Consider the following 21589-nt stretch of genomic DNA (forward strand, 5'->3'; position numbering starts at 1 on the left):
ATGAATTGAAAGAGCAGTGTCTTCTTTCATTTACTTCTGCCAATTCAAAGTCTATTTGGTTGTGAATCGTCCTTATTATGCTGTACCACATTTTGGTGAGCTTGAGAAACCTTTGTTCTTTTTGTTTTGTTTTCCTTTGTGTGTAGCCTATGATAGAAACTTTGCTGCTTGGTTGACAATGCAGTTTTCCAACAGAGAGAAGCAGATATGTGGCTAAATATAGTATGTTGATGTGCCATTTTTGTTCCACTTGACCTGTTAAAAGGTAAGTTCAAAGCCGCATAGTGAACATGGATGGACCAGTTTATTATGGTGAAACCCCAAATATTATCTATATTTTATATGATCAGATATCAACATAACTCTGACAAAGATTACAATTACAGTAACGTTTGTTCTACAGACTACATATACTGTATACAAATTGAATGACAAATGTTGTGACATTTTTTGTACTTTTCCAATTGTATGACTGTCATTTTGGAAAGGATTTCATTTTAAACTATTTTCAAGACTCTAAATCAGAGCTCATACCGTATTTTCGCTGATTACATCATCTTTTTTCTTTCCTTTTTCTTACAACAAAAGGACTGACACAGCTATCACCTGTCAAGATGTTCTAAGGTGACCACCATTAAAGAGGCTATTTTCAAAGAACTAGACCCAGCCCTGTTTTTATTCCTGAGAAAGCAAATATGTTCAATGACGATGAGGACATGTATTGGTTCATTTCAAGAGGAAAAACCTCAGAATGTATCTTATCAGTTGATCAAATACAATTTGTTTATACAATTGAGAGTAAAAAATTTTAAATAATGAGGGTTGACTACTATAGCACAACAGTAGGCAATAATCCTATTCAAGAGTTAGTTGTTCGGCTATGAGAGAGGAGTTTTGTAAGTCATTGTATATGTTTTTCAAGTCTGAAATAGTTCAATGTACACTACCGTTCAAAAGGGAGGGGGTCACTTAGAAATGTCCTTGTTTTTTAAAGAAAACATCAAATTGATCGGAAATAGTGTCGACATTGTTAATTTTGTAAATGACTATTGTAACTGGAAATGGCTGATTTTTAATAGAATATCTACATAGGCATACAGAGGCCCATTATCAGCAACCATCACTCCTGTGTTCCAATGGCACGTTGTGTTAGCTAAACCAAGTTTATCATTTTAAAAGGCTAATTGAACATTAGAAAACCCTTTTGCTGAAATCTGTTCTGATTGAAGAAGCAATAAAACTGGCCTTCTTTACACTAGTTGAGTATCTGGAGCATCAAATCAAATTTTATTTGTCACATGCGCCGAATACAACCGGTGTAGACCTTACAGTGAAATGCTTACTTACAAGCCCTTAACCAACAATGCAGTTTTAAGAGACATTTCCCCCCAAAATAACAAATAATTAAAGAGCAGCAGTAAAATAACAATATCGAGGCTATATACAGGGGGTACCGGTACAGAGTCAATGTGTGGGGGCACCGGTTAGTCAAGGTAATTGAGGTAATATACTGTATATACATGTAGGTAGAGTTATTAAAGTGAATTATGCAAATCAAAACAAAAAGTTTATTTGTCACGTGCGCCGAATACAACCGGTGTAGACCTTATAGTGAAATGCTTACTTACAGGCTCTAAGCAATAGTGCAAAAACGTATTGGGTGAACAATAGGTAAGTAAAGAAATCAAACAACTGTAAAAAGACAGGCTATATACAGTAGCGAGGATACATACAGACACCGGTTAGTCAGGCTGATTGAGGTAGTATGTACATGTAGATATGGTTAAAGTGACTATGCATATATGATGAACAGAGAGTAGCAGTAATGTAGTGGGGGGGTTGGGGGTTGGGTTCAATTACAGGCTCAAAATGGCCAGAAACAAATAACTTTCTTCTGAAACTCGTCAGTCTATTCTTGTTCTGGGAAATGAAGGCTATTCCATGCGAGAAATTGCCAAGAATCTGAAGATCTCGTACAACACAGTGTACTACTCCCTTCACAAAACAGCGCAAACTGTCTCTGACCAGAATAGAAAGCACAGTGGGAGGCCCCGGTGCACAACTGAGCAAGAAGACAAGTACATTAGAGTGTCTAGTTTGAGAAACAGACGTTGCAGAAGTCCTCAACTGGCAGCTTCATTAAATAGTACCTGCAAAACACCAGTCTCAATGTCAACTGTGAAAAGGCGACTCCGGGATGCTGTCCTTCTATGCAGAGTTGCAAAGAAAAAGCCATATCTCAGACTGGCCAATAAAAGTAAAAGATTAAGATGGGAAAAAGAACACAGACACTGGACAGAGGAAGATTGGAAAGAAAAGTGTAATGGACAGACAAATCTAAGTTTTGAGCTGTTCGGATCACAAAGAAGAACATTCGTGAGATGCAGAGAAAATGAAAAGATGCTGGAGGAGTGCTTGACGCCATCTGTCAAGGATGGTGGAGGCAACGTGATGGTCTGGGGGTGCTTTGGTGGTGGTAAAGTGGGAGATTTGTACAGGTGAATGGGATATTGAAAAAGGAAGGCTATATCTCCATTTTGCAATGCCATGCCATACCCTGTGGATGGCGTTTAATTGGAGTCAATTTCCTCCTACAACAGGACACTGACCTAAAGCACAGCTCCAAACTATGCAAGAACTATTTAGGGAAGAAGCAGTCAGCTTGCATTCTGTCTACAATGGAGTAGCCAGCACAGTCACCAGATCTGAACCCTATTGAGCTGTTGTGGGAGCAGCTTGACCTTATGATACGTAAGAAGTGCCCATCAAGCCAATCCAACTTGTGGGAGGTGCTTTAGGAAGCATGGGGTGAAATCTCAACAGATTACCTCAACAAATTGACAACTAGAATGCCAAAGATCTGCAAGGCTGTAATTGCTGCAAATGGAGGATTCTTTTACAAAAGCAAAGTTTGAAGAACACAATTATTATTAAAATTAAAAATCATTATTTATAACCTTGTCAACATCTTGACTATATTTCCTATTAATTTTGCAACTAATTTCATGTATGTTTTCATGGAAACAAGGACATTTCTAAATTTCCCCAAACTTTTGAACAGTAGTATAGGTTTACACAAGCACTGTGTTTTCTCAACCAAATACCATTAGGTTAGTATAATATCAAATCAAATCAAATTGATTTATATAGCCCTTCATACATCAGCTGATATCTCAAAGTGCTGTACAGAAACCCAGCCTAAAACCCCAAACAGCAAGCAATGCAGGTGTAGAAGCACAGTGGCTAGGAAAAACTCCCTAGAAAGGCCAAAACCTAGGAAGAAACCTAGAGAGGAACCAGGCTATGTGGGGTGGCCAGTCCTCTTCTGGCTGTGCCGGGTGGAGATTATAACAGAACATGGCCAAGATGTTCAAATGTTCATAAATGACCAGCATGGTCCAATAATAATAAGGCAGAACAGTTGAAACTGGAGCAGCAGCACGGTCAGGTGGACTGGGGACAGCAAGGAGTCATCATGTCAGGTAGTCCTGAGGCATGGTCCTAGGGCTCAGGTCCTCCGAGAGAGAGAGAGAGAAAGAGAGAATTAGAGAACGCACACTTAGATTCACACAGGACACCGAATAGGACAGGAGAGGTACTCCAGATATAACAAACTGACCCTAGCCCCCCGACACATTAACTACTGCAGCATAAATACTGGAGGCTGAGACAGGAGGGGTCAGGAGACACTGTGGCCCCATCCGAGGACACCCCAGACAGGGCCAAACAGGAAGGATATAACCCCACCCACTTTGCCAAAGCACAGCCCCCACACCACTAGAGGGATATCTTCAACCACCAACTTACCATCCTGAGACAAGGCTGAGTATAGCCCACAAAGATCTCCGCCATGGCACAACCCAAGGGGGGGCGCCAACCCAGAGAGGATGACCACATCAGTGAATCAACCCACTCAGGTGACGCACCCCTTCCAGGGATGGCATGAGAGAGCCCCAGTAAGCCAGTGACTCAGCCCCTGTAATAGGGTTAGAGGCAGAGAATCCCAGTGGGAAGAGGGGAACCGGACAGAAATAATAAGCTAGAACACCCCCCAGTCACACCCTGACCTACTCCACCATAGAAAATAAAGGCTTTCTATGGTCAGGACGTGACAGCAACTGCTCGGCCTCCGACCGCAAGGCACTACAGAGGGTAGTGCGTACGGCCCAGTACATCACTGGGGCCAAGCTGCCTGCCATCCAGGACCTCTACACTGGGCGGTGTCAGAGGAAGGCCAAGTCTAGGACCAAAGGGCTTCTCAACAGCATTTACCCCCAAGCCATAAGACTCCTGTACAGGTAATCAAATGGCTACCCGGACTATACCTACATGTACATATTACCTCAATTAGCCCCAGTGCCCCCGCACAATGACTCTGTTCCAGTACCTCCTGTATATAGCCTCACTACTGTTATTTTCACTGTCATTTTACTGTTTTTATTTTTATTTCTTTACTTATCTATTGTTTACCTAATACCTATTTTTTACTTAAAAATTGCACTTTTGGTTAGGGCTTGTAAGTAAGCATTTCACTGTAAGTGAAACCTGTTGTATTCCACGCACGTGACAAATAAACATTGATTTGATTTGCTCTGTTGAACATATTCTTTGGAATGACTTCAAAGCAACAGTGAATATATTTAGTTATGAAGAGGTTTCTTAATAATCATTCTCAACATAGCACATTGTTCATCGTGAGTGACAAATATAAAAGCTAAGCAGTGCTGGTTTTGGTTAAAACCCTGGATGAGAGACCAAATAGCTGCATGTCAACATAACTGTAGGAAGTGCTGCCCAGCCTATTGTTAATTGTTTTGATAGTGGATATAAAGTTGAAAATCTGACATTGTTTCAAAGGCACATATTCAACATATTTTATACAAGATTTGTCTATGTTGAAAGTGGGTTACAATAATGAAATAATCCTGTGGTTAAAATTTCAATCTCAAAACAACGTTTATGTTGATTACTTTTTACAAATCCAGTGTATTTTAAACATAGATCCACGTCACAATACGTTGACAAATTACGTTGAAACAACTCTATTTCAACCAGTTTGTGCCGGGTGGGAAGTTGTGGTTTGCAATATGTAACGTGTTTGGTAACTTGGGCTGCCTGTTTCTTGCCACTCACTAATAAGACCACAATTAGCTATTGGAGAACAGAATTCACAACACAAATCGAAGGCAGATTAACTTCATAGACAACATGTTGTAGCCTGCATTAAAATAGTTATAACATTTTATAATATTAGCTTGGGAGCGAATTTTACGCACACACGTACGCACACACACACACACACACACACACACACATTCAAATAAACAGGACAGGCAAGTTACAACACCCGCCCCTTTAGGCTGCATTATTAGTCCATGACTGTCTTTGAAGCACCTGCAGAAGCCAAGAATCACGGCAAACTAATTTGGATTCAGACAACCACCTTGGACTGTAACTGTTGGCTGGGCCCACAAATTATTCCGCATATTATACTAAATCACTAAAAGCTGTGGATTGAAGTAGCCTGTTTTCTTTATTTTCTTCAAGTTGTTCCGACTGACGGAGAGCGACTGCTAGGATTTACTTTTACGATGTCCCGGTTGGAGTCTGTCGATAATATCCGATAAGGACTTTAGGCTACCCGCGAAAAATCAAGAAAAAATGTAACCTATTTGAAATTGAAATGTTATTTCCGTGTTATATGTTTTGTGTTAATTTGAATATGTTCTAAAGATGATGATAGCCAGGCTAATGTGGGGAGAATCTGTAACGTGGTCGTATTGATATAAAAAAAACAATGTTGGCCTAGATCTGGCCAAATTATATTAGGGAATTCAGGTCATGGTCTAGTTTCTCTATCTTAAAAAAAAAAAACATCTCTAACTATTTACAACCAATGTTATATTCACAGAGACACAAAGTAGATAGACTACATTAAAGCCATTTGCTCAGATTTTAATGCATTCAAATAACACGACAAAACCTCACACTTTTCCAATCTTCGAATTCAGGATAAATTAATACATAACGAAACCCTATAGGATTTTTCCTTAGTGTCTGTTAAATGCAATGATTAAATGACTTTATATAATGGTACAAATAGTACTGATTATATTATAGTACTGAGCATATTATAATGATTTGTATTTTATAGTATTCAACAATGACATATACATCATTTGACAAGTTCTTTTTTCCCCATCGTTTTCTCCTCCAGCTTCCTTTACAGATGGCCGGATTTTTCCAACAGCTGCGACTTTTACTTTGGAAAAATGCCCTTGGTGTCATTAGACAACCGGTATGTAAAAAAACAAGCTGGTTTATTGTGAAAGCTATTCCTTCAATAATTATATGAAGAGCATGAGTGACATCTTGAACATAAATAATGATGTCATACCAAACTAATTTTCTCATGTTCTAAGTCTCTGATGATCTATTACACATTAAGACACACATTTTAGATCACCATTACATGTTCTGTAATTTCAATGCACTTAAACACATTTATACAAAACTATGAACAAATGAAAGCAACATTGACTGTCTTCAGAAATTGTCTGTGTTTTTTGTAAGGTGTTGTGTGTGTTAGGGCTGGACTGTTTGATCTGAAACTTTGCATTCTGTCCATCAGGGCTGGACTGTGGCCCTCCTGGTTTGGCCACTGGTCATCTTCATCATCCTGGCCATCACCCGCTCCCAGTTCCCCCCTAAGATGAAAGACTCATGTAAGTAAAGGACTGTTTCTAGAGAGGTGCACTGATTTATGACGTTGCGTAATAACTTGTTGGTGAATCTATGACACATTTTTTTTAAAATGTACTCCTTGAGATTAGAGAATACATCAGTCAATACTAAACTAAAGTGATTTCACTTGAGTTAATAATAAACCTTTTTTTATTTTATTTTTACAGATGTATGTGGTCACTATACTACTGCGTTAAATTACATTTCCTTTAGTGACAGAGTTTAACTACATTGTTTGCTTCATCTTCAGTCACAAGGTTTTGTCCTGGATATCTTTTCCAAACCTTGAAAACAACAGACGAAAAGATTTGTATGTATGTTTCCCTCCCTGACGTAAAACTCTAAAGAGTTAGTTAATTAAGACGGCCAATATGACGTGGGAGATCTCGTGACCCTGGGGTCCTCACCTCTCACAAAGCTCCTCATCATGTGATTCAGCAAATAAAAGACACTAACAACACAAATAGGAGTGACCAAATTGTGTTAGTTGAGATGCCATCATGATTGGTCTATGGGCTTTCGTATAGCAATACCAGTAAATTGTGTTGTTTCTGTCCAGTTTTAAGTCAACAAAGCATGACCAAAATAACTTACATTTAAGATGCATAATCGGTAGGGCTGGGAATTGCCATTGAACTCACGATACGATATTATCACGATACTTAGCTGCCGATACAATATGTATTGTGATTCTTATGATTCTCACGATTCTATATGTATTGCAATTTGATACTGTGATTTTATTGTGATTCGATGTTCTGAACATATTGCTGACCACATGTCTACTGCAGAGGGACAAGAGAGAGCCATGAGAAATCTAGTTATGATCAGTCATGGAAATAAAAGTGCTGAAAACAAATTGGCTCCCCATTCAGAAAGAAGATGGAGAACAAGCTATGAAGGAAAAATACTGGAGTTTTGGTGCAGGTACAGCCAACTAGCGCAAAAATAATATTGCGATATTGCCCCAAAAATAATATCCCCATATGAAACTGTATTGATTTTCCCCCCATCTGTAATTATCGAATAGGATTTTCCACCTGCCACTCTCAATTATTTTAGCTTTGTAGAGTTGACAGACAAGGTATAATTTGTCTGTCAATGCCAGGGCAGGGAGGGTTGATGATAGTGACCCTTGCCCTAAATGACTTGACACCACAGAGATCATTCAGAGGCCTGTATTGTTTCCAGTGTGGTGATGTGTGGGTGCTCCAGAGATTGGATGGAATGTTTGTTGACTGAGGTTAGATGAAATGAAAGACACCATCTTCTGTGCTTCATTGCTCGGAATGTCCTATGTCCTCCATCAAGTCATATTCTCATAGTGTTTGCTGTATTATCAGTTTTTATTAGTGATGGGCTGGTCAAATGATGAGATCAGTATTTTTAGTAATATAGATCATTACATTTCTCCATATTCATTACCAATCCAAATAATCAGGTTAGCGTTCACTGTATATGTGTTTGATATTGCTTATGTTTGTGTAACCTTTTGATCATGTGAGTGACCAGATTAATGACCTCCGAGACAGGTGCAGTGTTTCTTCATGTTTCTTCCATAGGTTCTCTGGACACAATGGACATTTGTTTGCTTAGCAATCATTTCACCATTTGGAAAATTATTGCACAAATATAAGTTATTGTATTATGATGGAATGTAAATTATGCAACAGAACTATGTGAACTACGTTAAGGGTATTTGAAGTAATAACATATTATTAACAATTATAAGGTGATTAATGTGAGAAACACTGGGCCTAATAATTACCAGTAGTTTCCACTTTATTACCATGTTATTACCTGTATATTCCAACAGTATTTGGTGTCAGGTAGTTACCAACTATGTTGAATTGTTTGTAAGTAAGTCCTATAAAATACACATTTTTACTTTCCTATGAAATACCAGTTAATTAATACTGAGAAACAGTAGTGTAATGTCTTAACTATATACACAGTATGTTTAGATTCCATGTTATAATGTTAAGTGCTACCCAAATGACTTAAATCATTCTGTTATTCTGTTAATGACTGTTATTGGGGTGTCTGTCTGTCTGTCCCAGGCTATGTGGCCCCGAGGAACCTCCCCAGTACAGGTTTCTTCCCCTTTCTCCAGACCCTCATGTGTAACACAGACAGCTCCTGCCACAACACAACTCGTCTGTTCTCCAAGAGTCCAACTAAAAACACCAGGGCATCCTGGACAGAACACGATGCAAAGAGGTACTCTGTCTTCACATAACTTTGTAGTTTTATATAGTGCTTTTCCAGATGCTCAAAGCACTTTGCATAGTAAGGGGGGATATTCAACTCATCTATCACTGTCCGTTCTCATACAACATTCTCCTGAACCTGAACTACTGTGCTTCTGTGGTGAAGTTATCTATCAGAATTGGATGATGCTGTGGTTTTGATTTTGCAATTCCACTGCCTAGAAGGATAGAGTCAGGGAATAGTGTGAGGAAACAGGCTGTCTTTGATTTCAGAGCAGAAATGCCTCATGAGTCATAATATAAGTTATAAAAGTCAAAAGTCAAACCTCAACATCCACCAGAACTGAACAAATGAATATAATGATACATTAAGTCATTTGTGGATGTGTCACATCAATTATTCCTCTCAGATTCATCAATATTGTGATGCCACTGAGGAATAAATATATTTTTGTTTTGCGTTGAGGCTCATTTTATCATCTGGTATAGTTTTAGTGAGTAGAGAGACACAAAGAGACAGGTCGGAGATCAGCAACCCCACAACACAGAGGAGGGAGACACCTTGATGGTACTGCATCACATCACAAGGGAGGGGATTAGTGTCATCATGGAAAATTACCTTGGGGAGGGGGGGGTGCTTTCTAACTCTCAGTTTTTTTCTGCTGACTGCTAATGGCCTGTCGTCAACAACAATGAGAATGTCATTAATTAGTCGTTTTTTGTAGTACAGTTTTGAATTTGTATTGGTCAACAATATCATTTCAAATAATATGTTTAAGGTAAGATAGATTTGAGTCATTTTCTGAACGTTTGACCATGGAAAAGTCTTGCTTTGTAGAGTTAGGTGTGTTGCATATTTCAAGTTCCTCTGTGGAATCAACAGTGACTCCATCATCATGTTTAGCCCATGCTGTCATTGTCACTTAATTCTACTTATTGTTGTTGAGCATAAGAACATTCCATGAGGGCGCCAACAATAGGAGAACCTGTTTGGTTTCCCCTTTACCTGGTGGAATACGTAACTGGCTACATGGCTGATTGACAGGTTGCTTTCACAATGCCTCAACCTTCATAGCTTCTATTTTCTACCTTTTTGTTTGGACACATCTTCAGCCTTTCATAAATCCTCATTATCACCGCCATTCAAGTGCAGTAAGTGTTTCTTTGTGTTAAAAACAACAGCTATTACATAAGTAACTGATGGGTGTTTGTTGTCAAAGTGTAGGGTTGTGTGAAAAGATTGTGAAGAGGCTATGCATGATGGTAGGCATTTGTAAAGGTTATTGCTTGTCATTGTACTCTACTATATGGTACATTTATATTTTCACATACTGCTGCCTTTTATTTTAATATCTTAGGTGGCTGTCTTTTTCTGCTCTCTCATTATTGAATTGTCATGCCAGACTGTTTGGCTTGACAATGAACGCAATGGAGTTGAAAAGAGCACAAACAGATCTGAGACCAGTCTAGGTGGTCCACTCTCTCCACCCCTTCTCTCCCTGCATAACCACTCTCACCGTATTTTCTCTCTCCTCTCCTCCCCCTCTCTCCATATATAACAGGGTATCCCTGCTGCCCCATGGCACCCCCGTGCTAATGGACATTGGGATGGGTGGTAGAGTCCGTGCTGTGCTGCACCAGACATCTGACCAGCCTCAGATAATGGAGCTCTGGGATAAGTTTCTGAGTAGGTCTACTTCCTCAGTAACAGAAAACCATGGTCTGGTCCCAGATCTGTTTGTGCTCTTGCCAAAACTATTGCTGTCATTGTCAAGCCAAGCATTTTTGTCAATGTTTGGCATGACAAAAAGTAACAAGAAGTTGACATGATAGCACAAACAGACTGGCACTCAGGCTAGAGAAACCATAGGAAAGTCTAAAAACATATAGGTGAACTGCTAATAAATACTACACTCTATATGACTATGTTGATTTGTTTCCCTTGTAGCCTATGTTAACTGTCTCTGTGGCAATGTCTCTTGTTTATATTTGTTACAATTTATACAATGACATAAGGATGGTGTAATGAATGGTACCATGCTGGCTTATATATTAACTATATCCTTCATATTTTCCAGATGCCAGCCACCAAGATAAATCAAAGTACAACTCTCCCATGGAGGGATTTAACAACACCCTACTGGGAGACAAGGTGCGTCTGATGGAAATCATCAATATGTACAGTACCAGTCAAAAGTTTGTACATTGTAGAATATTAGTGAAGACATCAACACATCAAAAACACATATGGAATCATATAGTAACCAAAAAAGTGTTAAACAAATCTAAATATATTTTATATTTGAGATTCTTCAAAGTAGCCACCCTTTGCCTTCATGACAGCTTTGCCCTCTCTTGGCATTCTCTCAACCAGCTTCATGAGGTAGTCACCTGGAATACTTTTCCAAACTTGTGTCCAAACTTTTGACTGGTAATGTATATGTATAAGTATCCAAAATAAAAAAGTAACCTCTGCCCGGGCCTGACAGTATCTAAATCGAATACAGTTTTGGACAGAGGCTATTGTAATAAAGTTATTTTTTTCTGGGGTCATATTGACACCTGAGGCATCTCTTCTTATTGTAGATAACATGGATGGCTAACTTTGTCCTTTGGGTTAGATATCATCATGACTGAGGTGGAACAGTAGTAAACTGTAATACTTCTAATATAATCGCTACCCTCCAGTAATCTCTTTTGAAATACTCATTCTATTACAGATGTATTTGTTTGGAAGTGTCTATGGTGTGGAGTACTCTGTACAAGGGTTATACAGTGTTCATTTCCCTGCAGTGTTAGATGTAGTGTAGGTCTGTAATGTTTGGAAAGAAGGACAAATATGGCAACCCATAAATCAATCACAAGAGTATTCTAGCCTGTTAGAACAGTTATATGGGTGTAGTCTATTGTCTTAGGTTATTCAGAACAACCTTTTTCGACAGTGATTATGTTAAGAAAATGGTTTGTATTGAGATGATGTTCTGTATATATAACTCATTCCAAATACCTATGTGCCATCCTTCTACCCTGTGCGAGCGAGCAGGAAGCGCTGGATGTGATGCTGGATTCAGTGAACCTGTTGAAGAAGTCTCTGTGCTCCTTCTCCCTGATGGTCCTTAACATGTCCTCCATGTCCTCCGTCGACCCCCTCACCTACGGACTGGTCACCTTCTGCAAGTCCAACAACACCCTGCTGGAGGTCTCACTGCTCACCATCAACCAGGTGTGTGTATGTGTGTGTGCTCTCAAATTTTCTCTTCCTCACTGTTCCAACAGTGACAAACAAGATTTGGGAGGATGGCAACACAATACTAATATTATGCAAATTCAGACATAAGACAGATGGATCATGTTTGATGTTTAATGTTGAAGCATGCTGCTGGTTCCCTCAGGTGCTGACGGAACTGTTGCTGAAAGACCCAGCGCAGGCCCTGACCACAATGGGCACGGCAGTTGTGGTGTTTGAGAGGCTGCAGGGGGAGACTTCGCTGTGGGAGGGGCTACTGGGCCTGCCACGTCTCCTCATGCCCACCACCCCCGATAAGATCCTGGATCAGGTGCTGGATGAGGGGGAGAGTCTTCTGCAAAACATCAAGAGGTAATGTATTCATCAAATGTATTTTACATCAACAGTTGGTCACGTGTGGCTCAGTTGGTAGAGAATGCCTCTTAGAAGTCTTGCAATGCCAGGATCATGGGTTTGATTCCCGCTAAGGCCATCCATATGAAAATGCATGCATGCATGATAGTAAGACACTTTGGATAAAGCCTTTGCTCAATGGCATTTACTATTATTAGTTGTCACAAAGTGCTTATCAAAGTGCTAACCAAAGTGCCTAACAAGGTGCTTAACAAAGTACCTAACAAAGTGCTTAACAAAGTGCCTAACAAAGTGCCTAACAAAGTGCTCAACAAAGTGCCTAACGAAGTGCTTAACAAAGTGCCTAACAAAGTGCTTAACAAAGTGCCTAACAAAGTGCCTAACAAAGTGCTTAACAAAGTGCCTAACAAAGTGCTCAACAAAGTGCTTAACAAAGTGCTTAACAGTAACCCGGCCTAGAGCACAAAGAGCAAGCAGAAGCACACCGACAAGGAAACAACTAACTAGAAGGAAGGACCCTGGAAAGGAACCAGGCTCTGAGGAGAGTATTGTTGAGGAAGCGGGCAGAGTTTGGGAGGAGAGAGATAGTTGTAGTATGGAGGGTATACTGTTGATGGAGTTTTAAACTGTACTGACCCTAGCGTCAAACCTTGGGTGGTTCTGGGTGTAGGGTGTAGTTGCCCCCAGATGTTGATTTGGGGTCAGTTTGGCATTCCCCCGCCAATGGTTTAGGTTAGGATTGGGAGAGGGGAAGCTGATCCTAGATCTGTACCTAGGGGAATCTTCTGCCTGTAGTGTGGTTATGTGAGTTTAGCAAGAGATAGATAGTTATAGAGTACAGGATGAACTATAGAGGGAGTTTCGACAAACACTGCTGAACTTTACCATTCCTTTTTATCTCAACAATCTGGTTTGTCAGCTGCACCATGGTGGAAAAATGCATACCTCCTAAGCTGTGTTTTATTCATGATGAATGACAGGCTCTTTCTTCTCCGTGACAAAAGTCATGTCAAAACTAGTTTCTTCAAGGTATTACATAAGCATAATAAACTCATCTTGCTGCAGGTGTCTGGAATGTGTGTGTGTGAGTGTGTATGTGTGTTTCAAGTTTTTTTTACACATGTTATACATCATCTAACGAAATGCTTACTTCCAGGCTCCTTCTTGCCAATGCAACAACAATAAGAAATAAGATACGATAAGAATACAAACATAAAGTAAATTGCTCAGTAGAATAGAATAAACATTGTAGCATAAGTATAACACAGGAAGCACAATTTATGATCCAATATTGTGCGTGTGTGTGCTACGTGCATGTGTGCACACTCCGATATCTCCATGTCTGTGCTCACCATAGCCTACATTAGGTGAGTAAATCATTATCAGGCATATGTTTTCTCCTCCTCCCCTCTCCTGTGTAGGACTATAGCTGCCATTGAGAGCAACTTCCCAGAGGCTAATCTTTCAGTTGTCTCCATGGTGAACCCTGCTATTGTCGGAAGCATCAACCTGCTCCAGTACATCAGGAACTGGCATGGCAGAGGTACGGTACCTATGCCAAGAACAAAGCAATCAACAAAATCAGATATGTTTATAAGACAATTTATTTAAACACAAGTAGAAAAAGACAACATGCATAAATACAATTATTGAGGATTACACAAAAAATGTATATTTACATTGTGTCCCTCTTTAAATCACTTCCAACCTTTTTCTTACATCATGTTTGATCTCCATGTCTACTTACTATCTCTATTGTTTTCTGATGACTCTCTTATTAACATCCTTATTCTTTCTCTAATTACTAATTTACCTGAAGCACCACATGTCCATCTGCACTCATTTACATGTTTTTGATTTGTCAGTGTATTTATTCAGTTGGGAAGACATAAATATAATCTGATGCTCGGAATCAGATGCATTTTACATTTTTGAATTCAGACTCCACATGCAGGCCAACAACAATACACCTTTATCCCAAGGGGAAACTCCCTAACAAAGCACAATACTGTTTCGACCATGTTATGGCGTTATCATCTGGGTTAAAACAAGATGCAATCGCTTTAATAACTATTAAATAAAGTATCAGGAGTTTCTGACCTGTTGCTTTTGGATAAACAATTTGTGCTAGAATAAATCCTGGCAACTACAAAACTAGCTCATTTAAGTTCAGCTATGTGAATCAGCCAGGTTAATTGGAAGAGGACAGAGGTAGTGTTTTTATTTGTCATGACTTACAGAATCAAACAACATTCTTTTGATTTGGAAGGGAACACCATGAAAGAAACTAGAATGTGAACTTACATCCAACATTCATACTAGATCAAAATACAAACCCCTCAGGGGAATGTTGACTGTCATGTTTTCAGCTCTCACTTGTCAGTAACCTCTTTAGATAGGCCACTTTTATCTGACATTTCTCAGAAAATATGATTTTACACAGATGTCTACATCACCCTTGGTGATGTTATCATGGTGCCACCCAATACCTCAGTACCAGCAGCTGTCAACGCCCTCATGCAGCAGGTCAGGATACCACTAGACAAGGTAAACCTCCCTTCCCTGGCCAAAGGCCCCGTTTGAATGCTTTAGAAATGTGAGTTAAGCTTCCCTAGCCTGGTCCAGATCTGTTTGTGCTGTCTAGCCAACTCCTGTGTTCATTGTCATGTCACATTGGCAAGACAGCACAAACATATCTGGGACCAGGCTAAAGATTCCATTCCCTGGGCTAAATCTGTTCTTAGTACAGCACAGTATGTGTCTGAATATCCTCCAGTAAATAAATATTTAGCCTGTATGACGGCATACTAAATAATATAATCTGATTAGTCTAGGTACCAGGAAGTGACTAGGAATGCTTCTATCTGATATCAGGATGGATGTAAAACTTGTTGTTACTAAACAATGATACTCATCACCAATTTTCTAAAAGGGACAATATAGCTCAGTCTATGAATTTGAGAGTTCTTCAGCCCCATCCCTAAGCTATTTACCCCAAAAAGTGGTGGGGTGCCTGTTTTGTTGTTATTTGAATGCCCGATTGTCCCTTTAAAGGAATACTTCAGGATTTTGGCAATGATGCCCTTTATCTACTTCCCCAGAGTCAGATGAACTGGTGGATACCATTTTTATGTCTCTGTGTCCAGTATGAATGAAGTTAGAGGTAGTTTCGCGAGCCAGTACTAGTATTAGCGCAATGACTGAAGTCTATGGGTATCTGCTAGCATGCTAGTAGATACCCATAGACTTCCAGCCATAGACTTCCAGCCATTGTGCTAACACTAGTTAGCATTGTCTCGAGAAACGACCTCTAACTTCCTTCATACTGGACACAGCGACATAACAATTGTCTGGAGAAGTAGATAAAGGGTCTCATTGCCAAAATCCCGAATGATCCCTTTGAAGGAGATATGTACAATTACTCCTAAAAATGTATGTTAGTTCAAAGGAATTATGGGATTATTATAGTATAAATTACTTTACTGATGCATACTCAAACATGAACCTCTCCAAACCCAACCTTTAGGCTGTGGCACTTACAATGGACAAGGCACTCCTGCATTCCTACATATGTTCAGGAAACCTCAGTGTTGAGCTCCAAGCAGCTTGTACTGGAGTGACAATGGATATGCTGCTGGGGTGGATCAGTGCCGACAAGGTGGCCCAACAGGTATGTGTGTGTGTGTAGGTGGCAATGTGTTATGGCATCAGCACAGAGATGAGCAGAGAACAGAGGAAAACAGGCAGTGAATGTTATGTCTGGGGTAAGGCCTGTTGCTGTCTTTCATTTCCTATCTGAATAGCATTACAAACCCTTTTCCCCCTTATTCTATTCTCTGTTGTTCAAATGTAAAGACATGAATACATTATATAATTCCACTTTCTCTCTATCTCTCTTCCTCCTCTCTCTCTTTGTCCCTCCCTTCCTCGCTCTACCCCCTTCTCAATACATACACTCAATCAGAGACACAGGGGCAAACCAAACAAAGGGTTACCTTGGTAACATCCTAGCTACAACAACATAACAGAGCAATGGGGACTGATGGGGGAACTCACAGGGCCACCTGTATAACAGGACCCCAGAGATGACCAATTACACCTTTCTGCCTGGCTGCCACGAGGCTAGGGGTAGAGCTTTAAACTTATTACCAGTCAGATGCAGTGAGCTAAGCCGCCTCTCATCTGTGTGCTCACTCACTGAACCGTCGGGTTCAGAAATAATATATTTCTTCAGGCTGACTGTTTGATCCCTAATGGGCTTATTTGATGATCAGTGGTAACTGTATAAAACATACTGTGCATACAGGGTCGCAAAGGAGATTGGGGTTCAATGGAGTTTATTGGTCCTCTGTGTGGCTTGCTGTGTTTCCCCTCCTCAGAGCCTCCTGGCCTCGAGTAAAGACACTGCTCCGGGGGATGTTACCTTCGCCAGAGGCCTCGTCCACAGCCTGATGGGACTGTTTGTGGCCCCCGAGGGCCACGGCTCCTCCAACAACACAAGGTCCCAGCGTAGCAGTGACACACAGCCTCAGACCATAGAGGAAGAGCTGTGAGTGAATATTGTTTTGTTTCTCTCATTGTGTAGTTCTGGTGCTAGATACATGTCAAATACTGCACATTTAAAATTGGCAGCTCAATATTTTATTTGTCATTCAACAAGGTTTGGAAATAGACTTAAAGTAGTCGTCGGTGATGATAGGACTTCCATTTGAATCTACCTGAAATAGGTGTAACTGATCTTAGTACCTGGAAGCTTCAGAATAGTCTATAAACTCCATAAGAAAGTGTATTACCAAGCAAAGAAGCCCAAAGTATATCCATAGTGTCCATTCTCCCATGGGTGACATCTAAACTCTGATTTGGCAGGTTCCTGAGTGTGTCCTCAGTAGCAGTGGAACTTCTGAAGGGCATTCCTGGCTGGAACTATGTTCAGATGGCCCTCACCACCGGCCATGCCTCCATGCAGCTGGCTACGACAGGCTTGGATACTCTAGTGGGTATGTACTCTGTGTATAGTACTGTATGAGTGCTGCATATACTGTATCCAATGAAGATGAACTGGAACTGTATACTTCTGTTGTGCCAATAAAGCATTTTGAATTGAATTGACCATGGTCACCTTGTGTTTTATTTCTGACACACAGAGATGATGGGGAAGGTGTCGTCAGACGCCCATACCTACCAGGATACCTTCCTCTCCCTGATGTCCAACCAGGCTGCTGCTGACAACTTTGCTGGACAGGTCATGGACTCAATAGTGAAGACAATCATGAAGGTGAGTGGACTGGCTTTAATTGGGAAAAGCAGGCAAAGCTGGTTGAAATGACATCATAAAAAGAACTAAAGTACTTATAATCTGTTTACAGACAGAAGTATACCGAACAAAAATATAAACAAAACATGTAAAGTGTTGGGTCCCATGTTTCATGAGCTGAAATAAAAGATCCAAGATATGTTCCATACCCACAAAAAGCTTCTTTCTCTCAAATTTGTTTACACCCCTGTTAGTGAGCATTCCTCTTTTGCCAAGATAATCCATCCACCAGACAGGTGTAGCATATCAAGAATCTGATTAAACGGCATGATCATTACACAGGTGCACCTTGTGCTGGGGATATTCAAAGGCCACTTTAAATGTGCAGTTTTGTCACACCACACAATGCCACAGATGTACCTCAAGTGCAATTGACATGCTGGCTGCAGGAATGTCTACCAGAGCTATTGCCAGAGAATTGAATGGTAATTTCTTTACCATAAGTGCCTCCAACGTTGTTTTAGTGCCTCCAACCGTCCTCATAAACGCAGACCACGTGTAACCATGAAAGCCCAGGACCTTCACATCCGGCTTCTTCACCTGCGGGATCGTCTGAGACCAGCCACTCGGACAGCTGATGAAACTGAGGAGTATTTCTGTCTGTAATAAGTAGGTGGGCCTATGCCCTCCCAGGCCCACCCATGGCTGCACCCCTGCCCAGTCATGTGAAATCAAAATATTAGAGCCTAATACATTTATTTAAATCCAATAATTGGGAGAGTATTACCATTGTCTTGGTGTTTTTTTTTTTGTAATATTCATTTACAGTTGAAGTCGGCAGTTTACATACACTTAGGTTGGATTCATTAAAACTCATTTTTCAACCTTTCCACAAATTTGTTAACAAACTCTAGTTTTGGCAAGTCAGTTAGGACATCTACTTTGTGCATGACACAAGTAATCTTTCCAACAATTGTTTGCAGAAAGATTATTTCACTTATAATTCACTGTATTACAATTCCAGTGGGTCAGAAGTTTACATACACTAAGTTAACTGTGCCTTTAAACAGCTTGGGAAATTCCAGAAAATGATGTCATGGCTTTAGAAGCTTTTGATAGGCTAATTGACATCATTTCAGTCAATTGGAGGTGTACCTGTGTATATATTTCAAGGCCTACCTTCAAAGTCAGTGCCTCCTTGCTTGACATAATGGGAAAATCAAAAGAAATCAGCCAAGACCCCAGAAAAAAAATTGTAGACCTCCACAAGTCTGGTTCATCCTTGGGAGCAATTTCCAAACGCCTGAAGGTACCATGTTCATCTGTTTGGCCATAATGACCATCGTTATGTTTGGAGGAAAAAGGGAGAGGCTTACAAGCCGAAGAACACCAACCCAACCGTGAAGCAGGGGGGTGGCAGCATCTTGTTGTGGGGGTGTTTTGCTGCAGGAGGGACTGGTGCACTTCACAAAATAGATGGCATCATGAGGTAGGAAAATTATGTGGATATATTGAAGCAACATTTCAAGACATCAGTCAGGAAGTTAAAGCTTGGTCGTAAATGGGTCTTCCAAATGGACAATGACTCTAAGCATACTTCCAAAGTTGTGGCAAAATGGCTTAAGGACAACAAAGAAGGTATTTGAGTGGCCATTACAAAGCCCTGACCTCAATCCTATAGAACACTTGTGTTCGGCGTGACAGGCAGCTCTGGCAGCTCCTGGCTGACTGGCGGCTCTGGCAGCTCCTGGCTGACTGACGGCTCTGGCAGCTCCTGGCTGACTGACGGCTCTGGCAGCTCCAGGCTGACTGTTGGCTCTGGCAGCTCCTGGCTGACTAACAGCTCTGGCAGCTCCTGGCTGACTGACGGCTCTGGCAGCTCCTGGCTGACTGACGGCTCTGGCAGCTCCTGGCTGACTGACGGCTCTGGTAGCTCCTGGCTGACTGACGGCTCTGGCAGCTCCTGGCTGACTGACGGCTCTGGCAGCTCCTGGCTGACTGATGGCTCAGGACAGACTGGCGGCTCTGGCAGCTCAGGACAGACGGGAGACTCCGGCAGCTCAGGACAGACGAGAGACTCCGGCAGCTCAGGACAGATGGGAGACTCTGGCAGCTCAGGACAGACGGGAAACTCTGGCAGCTCAGGACAGATGGGAGACTCTGGCAGCTCAGGACAGACGGGAGACTCTGGCAGCTCAGGACAGACGGGAGACTCTGGCAGCTCAGGACAGACTGGAGACTCTGGCAACTCAGGACAGATGGGAGACACTGGCAGCGCTGGAGAGGAGGAAGGCTCTGACAGCACTGGAGAGGCAGGAGCACCTGTAGGGAGAAGACGGAGAGACAGCCTGGTGCGAGGGGCTGCCACCGGAGGGCTGGTACGTGGAGGTGGCACCGGATAGACCATACTGTGAAGGCGCACAGGAGGTCTCGAGCACCGAGCCTGTCCAACCTTACTTGGTTGAATGCTCCCCGTTGCCAGGCCAGTGCGGCGAGGTGGAATAGCCTGCACTGGGCTGTGCTGGTGAACCGGGGACACCATGCGTAAGGCTCGTGCCATGTACACCGGCCCGAGGAGACGCACTGGAGACCAGATGCGCTGAGCTGGCTTCATTGCACCTGGCTCGATGCCCACTCTAGCCCGGCCGATACGAGGAGCTGAACACGGTGCCTGCCCAGTCCCTCTCTCCGGTAAGCATGGGAAGTTGGCGCAGGTCTCCTACCTGCCTTCGCCACACTCCCCATGTGCCCCCACCCAATACATTTTTGGGGCTGCCTCTCGGTCTTCCAGCCGCGCTGCCATGCTGCCTCCTCATACCACCGCTTCTCGGCTTTCGCTGCCTCCAGCTCAGCCTTGGGGCGGCGATATTCTCCAGCCTGTGCCCAGGGTCCCTTGCCGTCCAGAATCTCCTCCCATGTCTAGGAGTCCTGCGATCGCTGCTTCTTCTGCTGCTGCCCGTTACCACGCTGCTTGGTCCTCTTGAGGTGGGTGTATCTGTAACGGATTTCGTCCTCCTCCTCTGAGGAGGAGTAGCGAGAAGGATCGAGGACCAAAACGCAGCATGGTAAGTGTTTCATAATGTTTAATAAAAACAACAGAACACTGGAACAAAACAAAATAACGTGCATCAACGAAACAGTCCCGTGTGGCGAACAAACACTGACACGGAAGACAAACACCCACGAAACACAGGTGGAAAAAAGGCTACCTAAGTATGATTCTCAATCAGAGACAACTAACGACACCTGCCTCTGATTGAGAACCATACTAGGCAGAACACAGAAACCAACAGAAAAACAAACATAGACTGCCCACCCCAACTCACGCCCTGACCATACTAAACAAAGACAAAACAAAGGAACTAAGGTCAGAACGTGACAGTCCCACAGTTGACAGTGCATGTCGGAGTAAAAAACAATCTTTGAGGTCGAAGGAATTGTCGGCAGAGCTACGAGACAGGATTGTGTCGAGGCACAGATCTGGGGAAGGGTACCAAAAAATGTCTGCAGCATCGAAGGTTACCAAGAACACAGTTGCCTCCATAATTCTTAAATGGAAGTAGTTTGGAACCACCAATACTCTTTCTTGACCTGGACGCTCGGCCAAACTGAGCAATCGGGGGAGAAGGGCTTTGGTCATGGAGGTGACCAAGAACCCGATGGTCACTCTGACAGAGGTCTAGAGTTCCTTTGTGGAGATGGGAGAACTTCCAGTAGGACAACCATCTCTGCAGCTCTTCACCAATCAGGCCCTTACGGTAGAGTGCCCAGACGGAAGCA

At 41.9% G+C, this 21589-nt stretch overlaps 1 protein-coding gene across 1 annotated transcript in view; it reads left to right on the forward strand.

Moving 5' to 3' along the window:
• Positions 1-5400: 5400 nt before the first annotated feature.
• Positions 5401-21589, forward strand: part of abca12 (ATP-binding cassette, sub-family A (ABC1), member 12) — a 96384-nt gene continuing 80195 nt past the window's right edge. The window contains exons 1-14 of the mRNA XM_042319671.1: positions 5401-5663; positions 6218-6298; positions 6632-6725; positions 8805-8964; positions 10517-10641; positions 11033-11106; positions 11998-12177; positions 12347-12552; positions 13977-14098; positions 14999-15102; positions 16082-16225; positions 16935-17104; positions 17422-17552; positions 17700-17830. Coding sequence (XP_042175605.1) covers positions 6230-6298; positions 6632-6725; positions 8805-8964; positions 10517-10641; positions 11033-11106; positions 11998-12177; positions 12347-12552; positions 13977-14098; positions 14999-15102; positions 16082-16225; positions 16935-17104; positions 17422-17552; positions 17700-17830 — 1710 coding nt within the window. The 5' untranslated portion in view covers positions 5401-5663; positions 6218-6229. The remainder of the gene's footprint in view (positions 5664-6217; positions 6299-6631; positions 6726-8804; positions 8965-10516; positions 10642-11032; positions 11107-11997; positions 12178-12346; positions 12553-13976; positions 14099-14998; positions 15103-16081; positions 16226-16934; positions 17105-17421; positions 17553-17699; positions 17831-21589) is intronic.

The sequence above is a fragment of the Oncorhynchus tshawytscha genome, linkage group LG03 (genome assembly GCF_018296145.1).
Source record: "Oncorhynchus tshawytscha isolate Ot180627B linkage group LG03, Otsh_v2.0, whole genome shotgun sequence".
Classification (NCBI taxonomy): domain Eukaryota; kingdom Metazoa; phylum Chordata; class Actinopteri; order Salmoniformes; family Salmonidae; genus Oncorhynchus; species Oncorhynchus tshawytscha.